Genomic DNA, 25,584 nt, shown 5'->3' on the forward strand with positions numbered 1-25,584 from the left:
AGAACACCATAACAGAACACCATAACAGTACACCATAAAAGAACACCATAACAGTACACCAGAACACCATAACAGTACACCATAAAAGAACACCATAACAGTACACCAGAACACCATAACAGAACACCATAACAGAACACCATAACAGAACACCATAACAGAACACCATAACAGAACACCATAAAAGAACACCATAACAGTACACCAGAACACCATAACAGAACACCATAACAGAACACCATAACAGAACACCATAACAGAACACCATAAAAGAACACCATAACAGTACACCATAAAAGAACACCATAACAGTACACCAGAACACCATAACAGGACACCAGAACACCATAACAGTACACCATAAAAGAACACCATAACAGTACACCAGAACACCATAACAGAACACCATAACAGAACACCATAACAGAACACCATAAAAGAACACCATAACAGAACACCAGAACACCATAACAGAACACCATAACAGAACACCAGAACACCATAACAGAACACCATAACAGAACACCAGAACAGAACACCATAACAGTACACCATAACAGTACACCAGAACACCATAACAGAACACCAGAACACCATAACAGTACACCAGAACACCATAACAGTACACCATAAAAGAACACCATAACAGTACACCAGAACACCATAACAGAACACCATAACAGAACACCATAACAGAACACCATAACAGAACACCATAAAAGAACACCATAACAGAACACCAGAACACCATAACAGAACACCAGAACAGAACACCAGAACACCATAACAGAACACCATAACAAAACACCATAACAGAACACCATAACAGAACACCATAAAAGAACACCATAACAGTACACCAGAACAGTGCACAAGAACAACAGAACACCAGAACACCAGAACTGTGCACCAGTACACCAGAACACCAGAACAGTACACCAGAACAGTACACCATAACAGTAAACCAGAACACCAGAACAGAACACCAGAACAGAACACCAGAACAGAACACCATAACAGTACACCATAACAGTACACCAGAACAGTGCATCAGAACAGTGCACCAGAAGACCAGAACAGTGCACCAGAACACCAGAACAGTGCACCAGAACACCAGAACAGTGCACCAAAACACCAGAACAGTACACCAGAACAGTGCACCAGAACACCAGAACAGTGCACCAAAACACCAGAACAGTACACCAGAACAGTGCACCAGAACACCAGAACAGTGCACCAAAACACCAGAACAGTACACCAGAACAGTGCACCAGAACACCAGAGCAGTGCACCAAAACATCAGAACAGTACACCAGAACAGTGCACCAAAACACCAGAACAGTACACCAGAACAGTGCACCAGAACAGAACACCAGAACACCAGAGCAGTGCACCAGAACAGTACACCAGAACAGTGCACCAGAACAGTGCACCGGAACACCAGAACAGTACACCAGAACAGTGCACCAGAACAGTGCACCGGAACACCAGGACAGTACACCAGAACAGTACACCAGAACAGTGCACCAGAACAGTACACCAGAACAGTGCACCAAAACACCAGAACAGTGCACCAAAACACCAGAACAGTACACCAGAACAGTACACCAGAACAGTGCACCAGAACACCAGAACAGTACACCAGAACAGTGCACCAGAACAGTGCACCGGAACACCAGAACAGTACACCAGAAGTGTACACCAGAAGAGTACACCAGTATGCTCAGTTGACTTTACCTTACTCACTCTGATCTGTAAGCTGTTGAGCTATTTAGGGTGTTTGATTTCTCCAATGCATAGCTGAGAAGTAGCAATGATAACCGGGGAAACGCCTGGTGTGATTACACCAGGAAGTGTACAGGTACTGTAGGCCTAACACCTGTCAACTGAATGTAGAGGATGTGTTGAGCAGTCTGTGTATTGACTGTGGAATGCTGTTTTTGCAACAATCAAACAGTTAATAGTGTAAAATGTTTTTACTTCCTTGTCTTTTCATATTTCGCAATATTCAGAGAATAAGACATTTAAAAAAAAAAAGTTGTGCATTCAGTTGTTCAAAAGACAGGCTAACTGGTATTTATGCTTGATAAATGTATTGGTGGAGCAGTTCATTTCAGATGCATAAAGGAGCATTTGAATATTGTCCTTTGTCCCAGTGATGCGGTTCTGATCGTAAACCGTATTTGACACATACACTGCAATGCAGCCGATAGAATAGCCTCTGAGAGAATAGCCTCTGAGAGAATAGCCTCTGAGAGAATAGCATCTGAGAGAATAGCCTCTGAGAGAATAGCCTCTGAGAGAATAGCCTCTGAGAGAATAGCCTCTGAGAGAATAGCATCTGAGAGAATAGCCTCTGAGAGAATAGCCTCTGAGAGAACAGCCTCTGAGAGAATAGCCTCTGAGAGAATAGCCTCTGAGAGAATAGCCTCTGAGAGAATAGCCTCTGAGAGAATAGCCTCTGAGAGAATAGCATCTGAGAGAATAGCCTCTGAGAGAATAGCCTCTGAGAGAATAGCCTCTGAGAGAATAGCCTCTGAGAGAATAGTAATCTGAAAGGGAATTGTAATAGAGGCCAGGCAGGTTTCTTGAATTCTTGAATAAGTCTTTTTTCATTTGTCACTTTGGATTGCTTCCAGAATGTTAAATACTGAACAAAAATATAAACGCAACATGCAACAATTACAACGATTTACTGAGATACAGTTCATATAAGGAAATCATTCAATTGAAATAAATTCATTAGCCCCTAATCTGTGGATTTCACATGACTGGGCAGGGGCACAGCCATGTGTGGGTCTGGGAGGGCATAGTCCCACCCACTTGGGAGCCAGGCTCACACACTGGGCAGCCAGGCCCAGCCAATCAGAACAAGTTTTTCCCCACAAAAGGGCGTTATTACAGACAGAAGTACTCCTCAGTTTCATCAGCTATTCGGGTGGCTGGTCTCAGACGATCGTGCAGGTGAAGAAGCCGGATGTGGAGGTCCTAGGCTGTCATGGTTACACGTGGTCTGCAGTTGTGAGGCCAGTTGGACATACTGCCAAATTCTCTAAAACAATGTTGGAGGCGGCTTATGGTAGATAAATTAACATTAAATTATCTGGCAACAGCTCTATGGACATTCCTGCAGTCAGCATGCCAATTGCACGCTCCTTCAAAACTTGAGACATCTGTGGCATTGTGTTGTGTGACAGAACTGCACATTTTAAGTGGCCTTTCATTGTCCCCAGCACAAGGTGCAGCTGTGTAATGATCATGCTGTTTAATCAGCTTCTTGATATACCACAGCTGTCAGGTGGATGGATTATCTTGACAAAGGAGAAATGCTCACTAACAGGGATAGAAACAAATTTGTAGCACAAATTTATTTCAGCTCATGAGACACGGGACCAACACTCTGCATGTTGTGTTTTATATTTTTGTTCAGTGTAGTAACACCACAGCTGGTAAGACAAACAACACAGACAGAGTTGTTTGTCAGGTCTGAGAGAGAATTTAAAAAAAAAACTCCCAGAAAACCTGAATCGCCACTTCACCTGTTGAGTAAGAAGTTGGGCAGAAGGAAGTTGACAGAGCCTACACACACAGTACACACATACTGACAGTAATCACAGTACACATGCACACAGTACACACACAGTACACACACACACGCACACTGGGGAAATACAGTGTTTGGGTTGTGGCATTGTTGAGTGTGTCGTGTCTTTGGCATGGTTAAATTGAAGACTGTTATTTTATCAAATCAATTCTCTGTCATTATTACGTGATTAAACTAATCATGGAAATGTAATTAACTAGGAAGTCGGGGCACCAAGGAAAATCTGCACATTACAAAGTTATAATTTTCCTAATATAACTCTTCAGATATTTTAATATCTGATCAATTAGTCTTCAAATTAATTATTCTTTACCTCACGCTAGTCTCATTCCAAACATCGTAAATTGTTGGTTATCTGCACGAACCCAGTCTTTACTATGAATCATCCATACACCAATTGTCTTAATCATTCATTTACTAACTAACTAAATAATCACAGAAATGCATAAACAAACAGTAGATATGGTTACAAGGAAATGATTGGGGAGGTTCCCTAGTGGGTTAAGCCGATATGACGGCTTGGTGGACAAAGGGGAGTGGGTGTGGACTGAGAAGGGGGTGTGGACTGAGAAGGGGGTGTGGACTGAGAAGGGGGTGTGGACTGAGAAGGGGGTGTGGACTGAGAAGGGGGTGTGGACTGAGAAGGGGGTGTGGACTGAGAAGGGCGGGAAAGACAAAAAGGAGTCCCTACATAGTTGATAATTATGTTAATTGAAATGCTAATCCTTTGCACATGAACGCTCACTCATTCGGGAATAATTGCAATCAATATATATAATTTACGCTCAGTGTGTCGTCGTGATCTCTGTTGGAATCGTCCGTCTTTCTGTTGGAGAGTTTGTTCGAGCGTCTCTCTCTGCTTTCCTGAACCCTTTCGTAGTTAGAATGGGTGCTTCAGAGTCCCATTCAGAAATGTTTTCATAGAATAGATGTTTTGGCGGTTGTCAGTCTTCGCATCCCAGGTTGACATAATTTCTAGCAGCAGACTAGTAATTAGTATCTAAGATTTGCTCTTATTCTGTCGGAATCGATAGTCTCAGAGTTTAACCATTTCCAGCTGTGTAGCCAATGCTCCACGTGGTATGGTTACAACCATTACAACCTTAGCTTATGCTGAGGTTTTTTGTGGTCTGAACTCAACCTGTGTCCCCTTGGTGTCCATCAGGTATGCGTGGTCTGAAGAGGATTTCTTCAGGTTAGGGTTTTATTCGTAACAGTAGAAAATGGCTGTCCCATGAGCCAGATCATGTCTGTGCTCACGGGGGCGGACCAATGACTTTGTTAAACTTTTAAAGGGAATACAATTCTCTCACATTAACGGTTTAACATAGCATTACATCATTTCACAAATGGTTTCATCTTTACTCCTTCATTTTATACAATAATTAGACGCAAACCTCATAATGGAGGCACCTGTATAAACAGAGTTATGGTAATGTGGCTGTATTGTCTTTCACGAGGTCACAAACATGAAACAAAATGGACCGGGTCGTAGCTGGCTTCTCCACCGACAGTTTACACATTCTCCAAAACATGGCTATTGTTCTGTTCTCAAGTTCTGTGATGTAGAATAAGTTCCATTGTTCTACTGTGAAACTCTCTCTCTCTCTCTCTCTATACCTCCTGGCCAGGAGAAGAACGTCTCCTCCAGGAATTTAAGACCTGAGATAACAGAACCTGGGTGTAGGAGAGAGAGCGAGAGGGATACCACGATCTTTAACCAGAAAGGGTCACGCCACGACAAGTGTCAGAGGTCATTGTTGGTCCTGTTGTGTGTGTTCAGACAATTAACATTGTGTGCATGTGTAGGTGTGCGCACGCATTTCTATGTTTGTGTGTGTGTGTGTGTGTGTGTGTGTGTGGACTGCTGCCAGAGAGACTGGCTCCCCAGGGCTAGAGGGGCTGGTCAGGGTTAACTGCTGTTAATTGCCCACTGCCCACAGCAATATGGTTGATGAGTATAGAGGGGACTGGGAGCAACCAGTCCACTGTCACTCAGAGAGAAGTGGATTAAGGGCCAGGGATGAGAGAACTGACATGGCTGGAATGGAATAGTGCTCCTGTTGCCTTCAGTTTTCACATGAGGTAACTACTGCTGCTTTCAGTTGTTAGTTGACCAGGACCTTAGAGTTCTATCTGGCTCACTTCTCAAGACCAAATTACTGACCGGGACCTTGGAGGTCTTCACTACATGACCAAAAGTATGTGGACACCTGCACTTTGAACATCTCATTCCAAAATCATAGGCATTAATATGGAGTTGGAGGCTTTCCACTAGATATTGGAACATTGCTGCGGGGACTTGCTTCCTTTCAGCCACAAGAGCATTAGTGTGGTTGGGCACTGATGTTGGGCGATTAGGCCTGGCTCACAATCGGTGGGGTTGAGATCAGGGCTCTGTGCAGGCCAGTTAAGTTCTTCCACAATGATCTTTACAAAACATTTATGTATAGACCTCGCTTTGTGCACAGGGGCATTGTCATGCTGAAATAAGCTATTGCCACGAAGTGGGGCGGCAGGGTAGCCTAGTGGTTAGAGCGTTGGACTAGTAACCGAAAGGTTGCAAGTTCAAATCCCCGAGCTGACAAGGTACAAATCTGTCGTTCTGCCCCTGAACAGGGGAACAGGCAGTTAACCCTGATTCGTCCGTCGGATTTCCAGATGGTGAAGGGGGATTTATCACTCCAGAGAAAGCATTTCTACTGCTCCAGAGTCCAATGGCGGCAAGCTATACACCACTCCAGCCTATGGTTGGCATTGTGCATGGCTAATCTTAGGCTGCTCGACCAAACCCATTTCATGTTCTTCCATAGGCAGTTTGGAACTCGGTAGTCCAGTTTTTCACGCCCTAGACGCTTCAGCACTCAGCGATCCAGTTCTGTGAGCTTGTGTGGCCTACCACTGCGTTGTTGAACCGTTGTTGCTCCTAGACCTGGTGTGCCCAACCTTCTTTGACATGAAGATCTACTTCTTCATTTGCCAGCCTGATGAGATCTACCAGGTAGCAGCTATGGACCTGCTACTATGACACCTATGTGATACCCAAGTATAATGTGGACCAATAACATTTTGTTCACAAATAAGTGCAACTAATTTAATTTCCTACCTTTTTTATTAGTGTGACTTTTGGCATTGGGAGGCAAGTCGTTTTTCCTAGTCAGGGCTATAGCAGCTTGTTGTAAGTCTCATGCAGGCCACAGGGTGGTCATCAGTCATACTAGATCTGTACCTGGCCTTTATTGTCTTTATGTGAGACTCAGAGGAAGGTAGATCCAAAAAATGGCTGATAAGTTGAGAGCCCATTTTCTTATGTTTGGATACTTCTCCTCTAGCAGTAGCTCCCAGAACTCTTCCTTCATCACAGTGGTTGTTCTGGATTTCAGCTGAACGTCATTTTGAAGGGCGAACATTTCAGTTTCTGCTATAATTGTATCCAACTGAAAAAGGGATCCCATTTTGGAGGCAATGACTTCCACATTTATGTCTGTGCCTAACGGAAATTATATATACTTGGCAATAGGCTCAAGTGATGCAAAGTCAGTGAAACGACTGTCAAACTCCGATAGGATGCTCTGGACTTGCTCCACGTAACGTGCACTGTCCAGCTGTGCTGTGTCCTTTCCCCTTGACGTTCAGGTTCTGAACACATGTGTTGAAAGAAGTGCAGGTCCTTACGTTGTAGCTTTCTCGTGAGCGGTTGTAGATTGCATTTAAAAGTGTTCACAGAGCTGATCATGTCGATTTACAGTTAACTAAGCATGTAAGTTAGGTCAGTGAGAGGAGTTAAATCCAGGAGCCACTGTGTGTCCTCTAGCGGTGCATATTCTGCATGTTTGGAGACCTTTAGAAACTCCTTGATTTCAGGCAACAACTCACTGAATCTTCCTAAAAATGTACCTCTGCTCAGCCACCGCACGGCATGGTAGTTGGTTACAGAACAGCATGGTAGTTGGTTACAGAACAGCATGGTAGTTGGTTACAGAACAGCATGGTAGTTGGTTACAGAACAGCATGGTAGTTGGTTACAGAACAGCATGGTAGTCGGTTATAGAACAGCATGGTAGTCGGTTACAGAACAGCATGGTAGTTGGTTACAGAACAGCATGGTAGAAGGTTACAGAACAGCATGGTAGTCGGTTACGGAACAGCATCGTAGTTGGTTACAGAACAGCATGGTAGTCGGTTACGGAACAGCATGGTAGTGCTGTTACAGAACAGCATGGTAGTTGGTTACAGAACAGCATGGTAGTCGGTTACAGAACAGCATGGTAGTTGGTTACAGAACAGCATGGTAGTCGGTTACAGAACAGCATGGTAGTGCTGTTACAGAACAGCATGGTAGTTGGTTACAGAACAGCATGGTAGTTGGTTACAGAACAGCATGGTAGTCGGTTACAGAACAGCATGGTAGTTGGTTACAGAACAGCATGGTAGTTGGTTACAGAACAGCATGGTAGTTGGTTACAGAACAGCATGGTAGTCGGTTACAGAACAGCATGGTAGTCGGTTACAGAACAGCATGGTAGTTGGTTACAGAACAGCATGGTAGTCGGTTACAGAACAGCATGGTAGTGCTGTTACAGAACAGCATGGTAGTTGGTTACAGAACAGCATGGTAGTTGGTTACAGAACAGCATGGTAGTCGGTTACAGAACAGCATGGTAGTTGGTTACAGAACAGCATGGTAGTTGGTTACAGAACAGCATGGTAGTTGGTTACAGAACAGCATGGTAGTTGGTTATAGAACAGCATGGTAGTGCTGTTACAGAACAGCATGGTAGTTGGTTACAGAACAGCATGGTAGTCGGTTACAGAACAGCATGGTAGTCGGTTACAGAACAGCATGGTAGTGCTGTTACAGAACAGCATGGTAGTTGGTTACAGAACAGCATGGTAGTTGGTTACAGAACAGCATGGTAGTCGGTTACAGAACAGCATGGTAGTCGGTTACAGAACAGCATGGTAGTCGGTTACAGAACAGCATGGTAGTCGGTTACAGAACAGCATGGTAGTCGGTTACAGAACAGCATGGTAGTCGGTTACAGAACAGCATGGTAGTCGGTTACAGAACAGCATGGTAGTCGGTTACAGAACAGCATGGTAGTCGGTTTCTGAACAGCATGGTAGTTGGTTACAGAACAGCATGGTAGTTGGTTACAGAACAGCATGGTAGTCGGTTACAGAACAGCATGGTAGTCGGTTACAGAACAGCATGGTAGTCGGTTACAGAACAGCATGGTAGTTGGTTACAGAATAGCATGGTAGTTGGTTACAGAACAGCATGGTAGTCGGTTACAGAACAGCATGGTAGTCGGTTACAGAACAGCATGGTAGTCGGTTTCTGAACAGCATGGTAGTTGGTTACAGAACAGCATGGTAGTTGGTTACAGAACAGCATGGTAGTCGGTTACAGAACAGCATGGTAGTCGGTTACAGAACAGCATGGTAGTCGGTTACAGAACAGCATGGTAGTTGGTTACAGAACAGCATGGTAGTCGGTTACAGAACAGCATGGTAGTCGGTTACAGAACAGCATGGTAGTCGGTTACAGAACAGCATGGTAGTCGGTTACAGAACAGCATGGTAGTTGGTTACAGAACAGCATGGTAGTTGGTTACAGAACAGCATGGTAGTCGGTTACAGAACAGCATGGTAGTCGGTTACAGAACAGCATGGTAGTCGGTTACAGAACAGCATGGTAGTCGGTTACAGAACGGTTACAGAACAGCATGGTAGTTGGTTACAGAACAGCATGGTAGTCGGTTACAGAACAGCATGGTAGTCGGTTACAGAACAGCATGGTAGTCGGTTACAGAACAGCATGGTAGTCGGTTACAGAACAGCATGGTAGTCGGTTACAGAACAGCATGGTAGTCGGTTACAGAACAGCATGGTAGTCGGTTACAGAACAGCATGGTAGTCGGTTACAGAACAGCATGGTAGTCGGTTACAGAACAGCATGGTAGTCGGTTACAGAACAGCATGGTAGTCGGTTACAGAACAGCATGGTAGTCGGTTACAGAACAGCATGGTAGTCGGTTACAGAACAGCATGGTAGTCGGTTACAGAACAGCATGGTAGTCGGTTACAGAACAGCATGGTAGTCGGTTACAGAACAGCATGGTAGTCGGTTACAGAACAGCATGGTAGTCGGTTACAGAACAGCATGGTAGTTGGTTACAGAACAGCATGGTAGTTGGTTACAGAACAGCATGGTAGTTGGTTACAGAACAGCATGGTAGTTGGTTACAGAACAGCATGGTAGTCGGTTACAGAACAGCATGGTAGTCGGTTACAGAACAGCATGGTAGTCGGTTACAGAACAGCATGGTAGTCGGTTACAGAACAGCATGGTAGTTGGTTACAGAACAGCATGGTAGTCGGTTACAGAACAGCATGGTAGTTGGTTACAGAACAGCATGGTAGTCGGTTACAGAACAGCATGGTAGTTGGTTTTTGAAGGTAATATTAGTGACAAACTCACAGCCCGTGCTGAACTTCCTGGACTAGTATGAATGACAATTTGTCCAAAATGGCACCCTATTCCCTACGGGTCCAGGTCAAGAGTAGTGCAACTATATAGGGAATAGGGTGCCATTTTGGGGGACAGCCCTGCAGTGTAAGTTGAGTGACAGACTTCTCCAAACGATTTGCCTCTGCTAACGACTGCGTCGACGTAGAGCTTAGCTTATGTGAAGTGTGCAGAAGACAAGGCAGTCTCGTGCCAAAGTATTTCTAATGAATTGACGTGATTAGGGAATGTATGAATTATAACCTTATCATAGTCTGAGCCGAAACGACATGAAGTGTGTGTGTGACTGTGTGTGTGAAGTTTGTTTTCACACGGAATCTAATGAAACGTGCTTCTTGCCCCCACACGGCCCAGGTGTCCTTGGTCAGCGTTGATGACACGCTGGCCGTCGCTCTGTGGAGTCAGTTGAGTGGAAACAGCAGTCCGGATGTTAGTTCTGGTTCACGGCCCCCAGGAGAACCCAGCAGTGGGGAACTTGAGAAGTTGACCCGATCGATTTTATTTTTTTTGACGTGTGGCTTTTTTCATTCCCCTCCCCTTTTGGGTTTTACACAATGAAAAGAAACGAGAGGGTGACTGTGTAGTACTGTACAGTTGGGATGGCTGTAGTTTTTTAATGGTCTTTTCTCTCCCCTGTCAAAAACAACTAGGGCTGCTACGTGGCTAAAATCTAAAATCTAATATTAAATTAAAATATCTTCCAGAAATGCTATTTTTCAGCTCCGTAATCACACCTTCCATGAACGGCTATAGAGAAACAAATGATCATTTATCTCTGCTTGGCCGTGTGTGTGTTTTGCTTTGGCAGTCTGTCTCTCTGTTCGTACAGGACATATTTTCGGAGGCTAAATATGTCTTGTCTAACAGAGATGGAAGTTGCAGAATTCACATTCGTGGCCACCCCCGCTTGCGCACGCACACGCGCACGCACACACACACACACACACACAGTCAGTGCTGGGTGGTACGTGTGTGTGTTGGAAATCAAATGTGTGTTTTTTTGACTAGGTGTTGTTTGGATGTGATTGATCTGTTGCTTTGTGAAAATGCATGTTGCGTGGGCCTGTGTTTGGTTTGTTCACATGCGTAGTAGCAGACCAATCACACAGTAGCTCCCTGATTTGAGAAGGAGAAGTAGTCAGATCAGTAGGGGTGTCCCTGGGCCATCAGTAAATGTAGCACTAGCCTTGTGTGTGCGTGTCCTTTGGGTGGTGGACCATTCTTCAAATAATCACAGGAAACTGTTGAGCGTGAAAAACCCAGCAGCGTTGCAGTTCTTGACACAAACTGGTGTGCCTGGCACCTACTAGCATTACCTCGTTCAAAGGCACTTCGATCTTTTGAATGGCACACACACACAATCCATGTCTCAAGACTTAACAATCCTTCTTTAACCCGTCTCCTCCCCTTCATCTACACTGATTTAAGTGGATTTAACAAGTGACATCAATAAGGGATCATATCTTTCACCTGGATTCACCTGGTCAGTCCATGTCATGGAAAGAGCAGGTGTTCTTAATGTTTTGTACACTGTGTGTGTGTGTGTGTATGAGTGTCTACTCTCTTGTCTTAATGTTATCTCCTTTGCATCTGCAGGACACTAGTCTCTCATTGTTAAAAATGAGCCAGTCAGATGACTGACCATAGCAACGTGTTGTTATCTTAGCTCCCTGTTAGACTATCTAAGATAACAACAGGTTGCTATAGTCACTGTTATCTTAGCTCCCTGTTAGACTATCTAAGATAACAACAGGTTGCTATAGTCACTGTTATCTTAGCTCCCTGTTAGACTATCTAAGATAACAACAGGTTGCTATAGTCACTGTTATCTTAGCTCCCTGTTAGACTATCTAAGATAACAGTGACAGACAGCTAGACCCACCATTTGTATCTAACGTATTAATGTTCCAGTGTTTACCGTGCATCTACCTGTGTGGGGGGGTTTCTGTGACTGTGTGTGTGGGGTGTGGGGGGGGGGGGGGGTCCTGTGACTGTGTGTGGAGGGAGGGAGGGTTCTGTGACTGTGTGTGTGGGTGGGTGGGGTTTCTGTGACTGTGTGTGTGGGGGGGGGGTTCTGTGACTGTGGGTGGGGTTTCTGTGACTGTGGGGGGGTTCTGTGACTGTGTGTGTGGGGGGGGGGGGGTTCTGTGACTGTGTGTCTGTCGGGGGCTGCCTGTGTGGGGGTTTCTCCTCCATTTACATCACCTCCATCTCCCTCCCTCACAGACAGAAAACAGAAGGGGGGGAGGCAGTTGCCTGCTGCTATCTCATCTGCAGCAAGTCTATTATTTATTCTCTCTATCACGCATTCTCTATCCCTCCCTCCCTCTCTCTCTCTATCTTTTTCTCTCTCTATCCCTTTCTCTATCTTTCCATCCGACCCTGTCTCTGTCTCTGACTCTCTGTCTCTGTCTTTGACTCTCTGTCTCTCTGACTCCGACTCTCTGTCTCCGACTCTCTGTCTCCGACTCTCTGTCTCCGACTCTCTGTCTCTGACTCTCTGTCTCCGACTCTCTGTCTCTGACTCTCTGTCTCCGACTCTGTCTCTGACTCTCTGTTTTTCTTCATGGCATACGGTAATGGTACAGCCATCAGTATAATGCTGGGCTCAGCAGCCAGCCGTTAGCCAGGTCCTGTCTGTCCCCGGACAGCAGCCAGCCGTGTTCTATAACCACTCCCCAGTGTGACCAGTGTAACTCAACCAGACCCAGTGTTCTACAACCACTCCCCAGTGTGACCAGTGTAACTCAACCAGACCCAGTGTTCTACAACCACACCCCAGTGTGACCAGTGTAACTCAACCAGACCCAGTGTTCTATAACCACTCCCCAGTGTTACTCAACCAGACCCAGTGTTCTATAACCACTCCCCAGTGTAACTCAACCAGACCCAGTGTTCTATAACCACTCCCCAGTGTAACTCAACCAGACCCAGTGTTCTATAACCACTCCCCAGTGTAACTCAACCAGACCCAGTGTTCTATAACCACTCCCCAGTGTAACTCAACCAGACCCAGTGTTCTATAACCACTCCCCAGTGTAACTCAACCAGACCCAGTGTTCTACAACCACTCCCCAGTGTGACCAGTGTAACTCAACCAGACCCAGTGTTCTACAACCACACCCCAGTGTGACCAGTGTAACTCAACCAGACCCAGTGTTCTATAACCACACCCCAGTGTAACTCAACCAGACCCTGTGTTCTATAACCACTCCCCAGTGTAACTCAACCAGACCCAGTGTTCTATAACCACACCCCAGTGTAACTCAACCAGACCCAGTGTTCTATAACCACTCCCCAGTGTAACTCAACCAGACCCAGTGTTCTATAACCACTCCCCAGTGTAACTCAACCAGACCCAGTGTTCTATAACCACTCCCCAGTGTAACTCAACCAGACCCAGTGTTCTATAACCACTCCCCAGTGTAACTCAACCAGACCCAGTGTTCTATAACCACTCCCCAGTGTAACTCAACCAGACCCAGTGTTCTATAACCACACCCCAGTGTAACTCAACCAGACCCAGTGTTCTATAACCACTCCCCAGTGTGACCAGTGTAACTCAACCAGACCCAGTGTTCTATAACCACTCCCCAGTGTAACTCAACCAGACCCAGTGTTCTATAACCACACCCCAGTGTAACTCAACCAGACCCTGTGTTCTATAACCACTCCCCAGTGTAACTCAACCAGACCCAGTGTTCTATAACCACTCCCCAGTGTTACTCAACCAGACCCAGTGTTCTATAACCACTCCCCAGTGTGACCAGTGTAACTCAACCAGACCCAGTGTTCTATAACCACTCCCCAGTGTAACTCAACCAGACCCTGTGTTCTATAACCACTCCCCAGTGTAACTCAACCAGACCCAGTGTTCTATAACCACTCCCCAGTGTTACTCAACCAGACCCAGTGTTCTATAACCACTCCCCAGTGTAACTCAACCAGACCCAGTGTTCTATAACCACTCCCCAGTGTAACTCAACCAGACCCAGTGTTCTATAACCACTCCCCAGTGTAACTCAACCAGACCCAGTGTTCTATAACCACTCCCCAGTGTGACCAGTGTAACTCAACCAGACCCAGTGTTCTATAACCACTCCCCAGTGTGACTAGTGTAACTCAACCAGACCCAGTGTTCTATAACCACTCCCCAGTGTGACCAGTGTAACTCAACCAGACCCAGTGTTCTATAACCACACCCCAGTGTGACCAGTGTAACTCAACCAGACCCAGTGTTCTACAACCACTTCCCAGTGTGACCAGTGTAACTCAACCAGTCCCCATCACAGCTCTATTTAATGTTAATGACAAACATTACCATAATGATGCTGCTATTTGGAGCCTACCAGGGGAGCTAGCTAACTGGCCAGCTCCCAAATGTGTCCCAAATAGCTCCGAATAGTGCTCCCTACATAGTGCTCTATGGGCCCTGGTCGTAGGTTGCAATTTTGGATGCAGACATTAATGAACCCATCTGCAATGCTGTCTGCTCTGCTGCCCAGCCCACTGGGATTGTGCTCCATTGTTGATCTCAACACACATATGCAAAGCACACATGGATGTACTTGATTGGCATGATGTCCATGGCTCGTCCCCAGAAGGAAAGAGCAGGCTGTTGACCTGAGCTAAATGTGTTACTGCCTGGCAGGCAGGCAACAGGGGAGGTGAGCCTGCTGGTAATCTGGCTGACAGTGGCAGGCAACAGGAGGGGTGAGCCTGGTGGTAATCTGGCTGACAGGGGCAGGCAACAGGGGAGGTGAGCCTGGTAGTAATCTGGTTGACAGGGGCAGGCAACAGTGGAGGTGAGCCTGGTGGTAATCTGGCTGACAGGGGCAGGCAACAGGAGGGGTGAGCCTGGTGGTAATCTGGTTGACAGGGGCAGACAACAGGGGAGGTGAGCCTGGTGGTAATCTGGCTGACAGGGGCAGGCAACAGGGGAGGTGAGCCTGGTGGTAATCTGGTTGACAGGGGCAGGCAACAGGGGAGGTAAGCCTGGTGGTAATCTGGTTGACAGGGGCAGGCAACAGGGGAGGTGAGCCTGGTGGTAATCTGGTTGACAGGGGCAGGCAACAGGGGAGGTGAGCCTGGTGGTAATCTGGTTGACAGGGGCAGGCAACAGGGGAGGTGAGCCTGGTGGTAATCTGGTTGACAGGGGCAGGCAACAGGGGAGGTGAGCCTGGTGGTAATCTGGCTGACAGGGGCAGGCAACCGGGGAGGTGAGGAGGCGGGTTGCGGGGGCTGCCTCTCACCAGGGGTCCCAGGCGGGGTCTGTTCCAGATGTTCCCTGTACTATGTGGGTTCACTCCTCTGATTATAATGGAATGAAGTCAGTTGTCATGTTGACTGATAGTAACCCTGTTTCATTGAGGAAATTGAACCAGACGACACCGCTGTCCTCGTTTAGAACGTGATTGGACAACGTGATTGGACAACGTGATTGGACAACGTGATTGGACAACGTGTTTGGACAAGGAATCCGGTGTCCGACAAAGGAATCTCTTTAAATTCATTGGTGTCAGGTGGCTAAATGGGGACCTGAAAAGGTTTCCTAGCTTCACGGCTCCTCCGTGTTGAGGCTGTGTTTCATGAACTCACTAACACGCAGGCGTTCATAGTAGCACAGTCACGTGCACATTTCGCATGTGGCGCTTATGACGCCATTTTTCATCTATAGAAACCAACTTAACCACATTCCACCACACCCTGAGGCGAGCGGACAGGGAGGCTATGCAGTCTGCAATGAGGAGCAGGCTTCCTGGTTGTCATGGTAGCGCCAACGATGAGACTCGTCCTAGGCCTACGGCTCTGCAAGACAACCCACACCCAGCCCCTCCCACCACCGATCTGATCCACAGATATAATCACGTTGCCTGAATCTACAGCCACCCATCCCACGCCTCTACATCCATCCATCCCACGCCTCTACATCCATCCACCCCACGCCTCTACAGCCATCCACCCCACGCCTCTACATCCATCCACCCCACGCCTCTACAGCCATCCATCCATCCCACGCCTCTACAGCCATCCATCCATCCCAAGCCTCTACAGCCATCCATCCCACGCCTCTACAGCCATCCATCCATCCCACGCCTCTACAGCCATCCATCCATCCCACGCCTCTACAGCCATCCATCCATCACACGCCTCTACAGCCATCCATCCATCACACGCCTCTACAGCCATCCATCCCACGCCTCTACAGCCATCCATCCATCCCACGCCTCTACAGCCATCCATCCATCCCACGCCTCTACAGCCATCCATCCATCCCACGCCTCTACAGCCATCCATCCATCCCACGCCTCTACAGCCATCCATCCATCCCACGCCTCTACAGCCATCCATCCATCCCATAGCTCTACAGCCATCCATCCATCCCACGCCTCTACAGCCATCCATCCATCCCACGCCTCTACAGCCACCCATCCCACGCCTCTACAGCCATCCATCCATCCCACGCCTCTACAGCCATCCATCCATCCCACGCCTCTGCAGCCATCCATCCCACGCCTCTGCAGCCATCCATCCCACGCCTCTACAGCCATCCATCCATCCCACGCCTCTACAGCCATCCATCCATCCCAAACCTCTACAGCCATCCATCCATCCCACGCCTCTACAGCCATCCATCCCACGCCTCTACAGCCATCCATCCATCCCACGCCTCTACATCCATCCATCCCACGCCTCTACAGCCATCCATCCATCCCACACCTCTACAGCCATCCATCCCACACCTCTACAGCCATCCATCCCACACCTCTACAGCCATCCATCCATCCCACGCCTCTACAGCCATCCATCCATCCCACGCCTCTACAGCCATCCATCCATCCCACGCCTCTACAGCCATCCATCCATCCCACGCCTCTACAGCCATCCATCCATCCCACGCCTCTACAGCCATCCATCCATCCCACGCCTCTACAGCCATCCATCCATCACACGCCTCTACAGCCATCCATCCCACGCCTCTACAGCCATCCATCCATCCCATGCCTCTACAGCCATCCATCCATCCCACGCCTCTACAGCCATCCATCCATCCCACGCCTCTACAGCCACCCATCCCACGCCTCTACAGCCATCCATCCATCCCACGCCTCTACAGCCATCCATCCATCCCACGCCTCTGCAGCCATCCATCCCACGCCTCTGCAGCCATCCATCCCACGCCTCTACAGCCATCCATCCATCCCACGCCTCTACAGCCATCCATCCATCCCAAACCTCTACAGCCATCCATCCATCCCACGCCTCTACAGCCATCCATCCCACGCCTCTACAGCCATCCATCCATCCCACGCCTCTACATCCATCCATCCCACGCCTCTACAGCCATCCATCCATCCCACACCTCTACAGCCATCCATCCCACACCTCTACAGCCATCCATCCCACACCTCTACAGCCATCCATCCATCCCACGCCTCTACAGCCATCCATCCATCCCACGCCTCTACAGCCATCCATCCATCCCACGCCTCTACAGCCATCCATCCATCCCACGCCTCTACAGCCATCCATCCATCCCACGCCTCTACAGCCATCCATCCCACTTCTCTACAGCCATCCATCCCACGCCTCTACAGCCATCCATCCCACGTCTCTACAGCCATCCATCCATCCCACGCCTCTACAGCCATCCATCCATCACACGCCTCTACAGCCATCCATCCATCCCACGCCTCTACAGCCATCCATCCCACGCCTCTGCAGCCATCCATCCCACGCCTCTACAGCCATTAATCCATCCCACGCCTCTACAGCCATCCATCCATCCCACGCCTCTACAGCCATCCATCCCACGCCTCTACAGCCATCCATCCCACGCCTCTACATCCATCCATCCCACGCCTCTACAGCCATCCATCCATCCCACGCCTCTACAGCCATCCATCCATCCCACGCCTCTACAGCCATCCATCCATCCCACGCCTCTACAGCCATCCATCCCACGCCTCTACAGCCATCCATCCCACACCTCTACAGCCATCCATCCATCCCACACCTCTACAGCCATCCATCCATCCCACACCTCTACAGCCATCCATCCCATGCCTCTACAGCCATCCATCCATCCCACACCTCTACAGCCATCCATCCATCCCACGCCTCTACAGCCATCCATCCATCCCACGCCTCTACAGCCATCCACCCATCACACACTCACACCAGTACCACCACCAGTACCACTAAAACAATACCACCAGTACCACCACCAGTACCACCACCACCAGTACCACCACCACCAGTACCACCACCAGTACCACCACCACCACCACCACCAGTACCACCACCAGTACCACTAAAACAATGTTGAACCTCCCTTTAAATCCCAGTCAATGGCATCCCAGTAAATCCCAAATGGCATCCTGTACCCTATATAGTGCACTACTTTAGACCAGGACCAAATGGCACCCTATATAGTGCACTACTTTAGTCCAGGACCAAATGGCACCCTATATAGTGGACTACTTTAGTCCAGGACCAAATGGCACCCTATATAGTGCACTACTTTAGCCAGGACCAAATGGCACCCTATATAGTGCACTACTTTAGTCCAGGACCAAATGGCACCCTATATAGTGCACTACTTTAGTCCAGGACCAAATGGCACCCTATATAGTGCACTACTTTTGACCCGAGCCCTATGGGGAATAGGGTGCCATTGGGGCCGGATCACATGGTTCAGATTACTGTCTTCATCTGTTCATTGACAATTTGGCTTTCAGCGTTTTATTTGGTAGGTTTTATTCACTTGTATTTTCTCCCCGGGGGAATCGACTGACAATAACAAATAAACCCTTAGTCACCCCTCCCTCGTGAAACCCTTAGTCACCCCTCCCTCGTGAAACCCTTAGTCACCCCTCCCTCGTGAAACCCTTAGTCACCCCTCCCTCGTGAAACCCTTAGTCACCCCTCCCTCGTGAAACCCTTAGTCACCCCTCCCTCGTGAAACCCTTAGTCACCCCTCCCTCGTGAAACCCTTAGTCAACCTGACATGTCACACATCACATGGTAAAAGGCTCTTCTGAAAACCCGGTGCCTTTTAATAACAACACACAGTAAAAACAACAGTGGCTAAGCACCCTATTCCCTATATAGTGCACTACTTTTGACCAGGGGCCTATAGGACTGGTCATGTGCTCTGGTGAAAACTATTGTACTATGTAGGGAATAGGGTACCATTTGGGATGCTACAGGGCCTCCCTCCCTGCCTCTCCGTGATCCAGAGGCTGTGGTGCTCTGTACTGGGTGGACCAGCTTTGACTTAATGCTTGTTTATCAGCAGGAGGAGATGGGGGTCCTGTTGGTGGGTTGTTATGGAATGTGTGGGTTGTTATGAAATGTGTGGGTTGTTATGGAATGTGTGGGTTGTTGGGGAATGTGTGGGTTGTTATGGAATGTGTGGGTTGTTATGGAATGTGTGGGTTGTTATGGAATGTGTGGGTTGTTATGGAATGTGTGGGTTGTTATGGAATGTGTGGGTTGTTATGGAATGTGTGGGTTGTTATGGAATGTGTGGGTTGTTGTGTAATGTGTGGGTTGTTGTGTAATGTGTGGGTTGTTGTGTAATGTGTGGGTTGTTGTGTAATGTGTGGGTTGTTGTGTAATGTGTGGGTTGTTGTGTAATGTGTGGGTTGTTGTGTAATGTGTGGGTTGTTGTGTAATGTGTGGGTTTTCTGTGTTTTCTGCAGGGAGATTCTTTGTGTTCCTTCCGTCAGGCAGGCAGACAGCGCTGGGGTGGGGGGGTGGGGTTGTATTATATCATCTACAGCGTGTGCCAGAGAGGGAGGCAGAGGGAGAGACACACAGGGAGAGACACACAGAGAGAGAGGGAGAGACACACAGAGAGAGAGCGAGAGACACACAGAGAGAGAGAGGGAGAGACACACAGAGAGAGAGCGAGAGACACACAGAGAGAGAGAGGGAGAGACACACAGGGAGAGACGCGCACAGAGAGACGCGCACAGAGAGACGCGCACAGAGAGAGAGGGAGAGACACACAGGGAGAGACACACAGGGAGAGACGCGCACAGAGAGACGCGCACAGAGAGACGCGCACAGAGAGAGAGGGAGAGACACGCACAGAGAGAGAGGGAGAGACACAGAGAGACGCACACAGGGAGAGACGCACACAGAGAGACACACACAGAGAGACACGCACAGAGAGACACGGACAGAGAGAGAGGGAGAGACGCGCACAGAGAGACGCACACAGAGAGACACACACAGAGAGAGAGAGAGACACACACAGAGAGACACACACAGAGAGAGAGGGAGAGACACAGAGAGACACACACACACAGAGAGGGAGAGACAGAGACACACACACACACAGAGACACACACATAGAGAGAGAGACACACACAGAGAGACACACACAGGGAGAGACACAGAGAGACACACACAGAGAGACACACACAGAGAGACGCGCACAGAGAGACACACACAGAGATACGCGCACAGAGAGACACACAAGGGTGTGGCTGGAGTAATACTCAGAGGATGACATAATGTAGTAACACCACTTTTTCAACCATACAACATTTTCCTTCACCCCTCTATGGCCTGTAGTTACCATCCCAGGTCCTTCAGGGCTGGTTTGGCTGTTTGTTTTTTAAATGTGAAGGAAGAGGAATGGGTGTTGTTGTTCATGTGTTACTAAGGGAAGCGACAGGAAATACACTGCTGTTCTGGTACCTGTTTGTGTGTCGCTGTGCTGGTACCTGTGTGTGTGTCGCTGTTCTGGTACCTGTTTGTGTGTGTGTGTCGCTGTTCTGGTACCTGTGTCTGTGTGTGTGTGTGTGTGTGTCGCTGTTCTGGTACCTGTTTGTGTGTGTGTGTGTCGCTGTTCTGGTACCTGTGTGTGTGTGTGTCACTGTTCTGGTACCTGTTTGTGTGTGTGTGTCGCTGTTCTGGTACCTGTTTGTGTGTGTGTGTGTCGCTGTTCTCGTGTGTGTGTGTGTGTGCTAGCACCTGATCAGAGCCATAAGGGAGACTAGACCCCCCCCCCCCCCCCCCCCCCACCATCAGATTAGGGGAGGGGGCAATGCAGCCTGTGTTGTTTGTTTTTTGCCCACCCACTACGCTTCTGAAACCACCGGTTGCATCACCGCCTGGTATGGCAACTGCTCGGCATCTGACCGCGAGGCGCTACAGAGGGTAGTGCGCACAGCCAATTACATCACTGGGGCCGAGCTTCCTGACATCCAGGACTTATATTCTAGGGGGTGTCAGAGGAAGGCCCCCAAAAAATTGTCAGACTCCAGTCACCCAAGTCATAGACTGTTCTCTCTGCTACCTCACGGCAAGTGGTACCGGAGCGCCAAGTCTAGGACCAAAAGGCTCCTTAACAGCTTCTACCCCCAAGCATTAAGACTGCTGAACAACTAAACTAATGGCCATTAGGCTGTACCCTACTAATAGCTGTACAATGTAGTCGTAGGCCTATTAGATTATAGTCTACTAATAGCTGTACAATGTAGTCGTAGGTCTATTAGACTATAGTCTACTAATAGCTGTACAATGTAGTCGTAGGTCTATTAGACTATAGTCTACTAATAGCTGTGCAATGTAGTCGTAGGTCTATTAGACTATAGTCTACTAATAGCTGTACAATGTAGTCGTAGGTCTATTAGACTATAGTCTACTAATAGCTAGATCAACTGAACACGTGGGAGATTCTGGAGCAGCGCCTGAGACAGTGTTTTCCATCAACAAAGTGGAAGAATGGTGTCATATCCCTCCCACAGAGTTCCAGACACTTGTAGAATCTATGCCAAGGCTCATTGAAGCTGTTCTGGTGACCCTTGTTGGCCCAACGCCCTTTTAAGACACTTTATGTAGGGTGTTTCATTTTTTGGGGTGGGGGGGGGGCAGTTACCTGTGGATCGCCTTCGAAGCCCATCTTAACAATAATTAGAGTTAAATTAGCACACCACATTAATTTGTTTGCCCTCTACCAGTTATCATTCATCTGCTGTGGAATTGATGTAGCATTTTCTCTCAACACTGTATGTGTAGCAAATACCACCCTATTCCCCCTGTAGTGCACTATTTTTGACCAGGGCCTATAGGTGAAAAGTGATGCACTATGTAGGGAATAGGGTGCCATTTGGGATGTATCCTATGTGTGTCTTAGCCCTAAGTGCTGTGCCTCATAATGATGGGTTTGTCCGTTGTCCTCCAGTTTCCCATGGAAGAATGTCTGGTTCTTTAGGAGAATACAAACAACGCCAGTGTGGGAAGCATCGTCAGTATCGATAGCTACTTTCTACATTGCCTCTCTGGGTAATTTGCCTTGTGTTCCTATGATTTGTTTCTCTGTGCTGGAAACCAACGCTTCTCCTTTTTTTGTGTGTGTTGCAGATAAAATCGAAGAAGCACAGAAAGAACTGAAAGATCCCAAAGCCAGTGCACAGAAAGGTAATATTTCTTATCAATGGGTCTCCCAAGTGGCGCAGCGGTCTTAGTCACGCTTGAGGCGTCACTACAGACCCGGGTTCGACCCATGAAGGTCTTCCGGGTCAGGGGAGGGTTTGGCCGGCCGGGATGTCCTTGTCACGCTCTAGCGACTCCTGTGGCGGGCCGGGCGCATTGCACGCTGACACGGTCGCCAGGTGTACGCCGTTTCCTCCGGCACATTGGTGCGGCTGGCTACCGGGTTAAGTGAGCAGTGTGTCAAGAAGCAGTGCGGCTTGGCGAGGTCGTGTTTTCGGAGGACGCATGACTCTCGACCTTCGCCTCTCCTGAGTCCGTACGGGAGTTGCAGCGATGGGACAAGACTGTAACTACCAATTTGGATATCAAGAAATTGTGGAGATAAAGTTATATATATATATTTTTAAATGCTTATCAATGAGTAGTGTTCAAAGGTTATTAATGGAATGCTTTCACTTTGAACAGACTAAGTATATGTGAGAGGTACTTATTTTCCTCTTGTACTCACAGTAACTCAGTCTTTTATGAAGAACGTGCCGTGCCATTTTTTTACGTACTACTGCAATTGCCGGTGTTCTGTGGGGAAAACCCCGGCAGTGTCTATCTTACCTCTTAATTGGACAAAGTGTTTTGTTCTTTGTCGTGGTGTGTCAGCGGAGTCCAGTCATTTCATACATAATGGAAAAACCCGGCCTGGATGTTTTCCGTCTGCGTTTCCTCAAGCAGTCGCTATCCTATTGGTCCTGGTCACAAGGAGTGGGAATAGCGTGGTATTTCAGCTGTCGTCAGTGTTTAGTAAAAGGCTTGGTTTAGTCAGGAGACCTTTTGTCCTCTCATGTTAACTATACCTTGAGGGAGCCTAAGTCCAGCCTAACTACATGTGATATACAGCAGCCTAACTACATGTGATATACAGTAGCCTAACTACATGTGATATACAGTAGCCTAACTACATGTGATATACAGTAGCTTAACTACATGTGATATACAGTAGCCTAACTACATGTGATATACAGTAGCCTAACTACATGTGATATACAGTAGCCTAAATACATGTGATATACAGTAGCCTAAATACATGTGATATACAGTAGCCTAAATACATGTGATATACAGTAGCCTAAATACATGTGATATACAGTAGCCTAAATACATGTGATATACAGTAGCTTAACTACATGTGATATACAGTAGCCTAAATACATGTGATATACAGTAGCCTAACTACATGTGATATACAGTAGCTTAACTACATGTGATATACAGTAGCCTAAATACATGTGATATACAGTAGCCTAAATACATGTGATATACAGTAGCCTAAATACATGTGATATACAGTAGCTTAACTACATGTGATATACAGTAGCCTAAATACATGTGATATACAGTAGCCTAAATACATGTGATATACAGTAGCTTAACTACATGTGATATACAGTAGCCTAAATACATGTGATATACAGTAGCCTAACTACATGTGATATACAGTAGCCTAAATACATGTGATATACAGTAGCCTAAATACATGTGATATACAGTAGCCTAAATACATGTGATATACAGTAGCTTAACTACATGTGATATACAGTAGCCTAAATACATGTGATATACAGTAGCCTAAATACATGTGATATACAGTAGCCTAAATACATGTGATATACAGTAGCCTAAATACATGTGATATACAGTAGCCTAACTACATGTGATATACAGTAGCCTAAATACATGTGATATACAGTAGCCTAAATACATGTGATATACAGTAGCCTAAATACATGTGATATACAGTAGCCTAAATACATGTGATATACAGTAGCCTAAATACATGTGATATACAGTAGCCTAAATACATGTGATATACAGTAGCCTAAATACATGTGATATACAGTAGCCTAAATACATGTGATATACAGTAGCCTAAATACATGTGATATACAGTAGCCTAAATACATGTGATATACAGTAGCCTAAATACATGTGATATACAGTAGCCTAAATACATGTGATATACAGTAGCCTAACTACATGTGATATACAGTAGCTTAACTACATGTGATATACAGTAGCCTAAATACATGTGATATACAGTAGCCTAACTACATGTGATATACAGTAGCCTAAATACATGTGATATACAGTAGCCTAAATACATGTGATATACAGTAGCCTAACTACATGTGATATACAGTAGCCTAAATACATGTGATATACAGTAGCCTAACTACATGTGATATACAGTAGCCTAACTACATGTGATATACAGTGGCCGAAATACATGTGATATACAGTAGCCTAACTACATGTGATATACAGTAGCCTATAATGACACGCAGCACATCAATGTACCAGACATACAGTGCATTCGGAAAGTATTCAGACCCCTTCCCTTTTCCACATTTTGTTACATTACACCCTTATTCTAAAATTGATTTATTTTTTAAGTTTCCTCATCAATCTACACACCATACCCCATATTGACAAAGCGAAAACAGGTCTTCAGACATGTTTGAAAATGTATTACAATTATTTATTTTTTTAAATGGAAATATCACATTTACATAAGTATTCAGACCCTTTTACTCAGTACTTTGTTGAAGCACCTTTGGCAGCGATTACAGCATTGAGTCTTCTTGAGTATGACGCTACAAGCTTGGCACACTTGTATTTGGGGAGTTTCTCCCATTCTTCTCTGCAGATCCTCTCAAGCTCTGTCAGGTTGGATGGGGAGCGTCGCTGCACAGCTCTTTCCAGGTCTCTCCAGAGATGTTCGATCGGGTTCAAGTCCGGGCTCTGGCTGGACCACCCAAGGACATTCAGAGACTTGTCCTGAAGTCGCTCCTGTGTTGTCTTGGCTGTGTGCTTAGGGTCGTTGTCCTGTTGGAAAGTGAACCTTCACTCCAATCTGAGGTCTTGAGAGCTCTGGAGCAGGTTTTCATCAAGGATCTCTCTGTACTTTGCTCCATTCACCTTTCCCTCGATCCTGACTAGTCTC

At 47.1% G+C, this 25,584-nt stretch overlaps 1 protein-coding gene across 9 annotated transcripts in view; it reads left to right on the top strand.

The window, feature by feature from the left end:
• Window positions 1-25,584, top strand: part of LOC110496699 (zinc finger protein 40) — a 114,570-nt gene that overhangs the window by 57,729 nt on the left and 31,257 nt on the right. For all 9 annotated transcript variants that reach the window (XM_036953520.2, XM_036953521.2, XM_036953519.2 and 6 more), the window contains one exon: window positions 22,518-22,574. In XM_036953520.2, the coding sequence (XP_036809415.2) occupies window positions 22,518-22,574 (57 nt within the window). The remainder of the gene's footprint in view (window positions 1-22,517; window positions 22,575-25,584) is intronic.

This window comes from Oncorhynchus mykiss, chromosome 18 (genome assembly GCF_057628025.1).
Source record: "Oncorhynchus mykiss isolate SJ-2025 chromosome 18, ASM5762802v1, whole genome shotgun sequence".
NCBI lineage: Eukaryota > Metazoa > Chordata > Actinopteri > Salmoniformes > Salmonidae > Oncorhynchus > Oncorhynchus mykiss.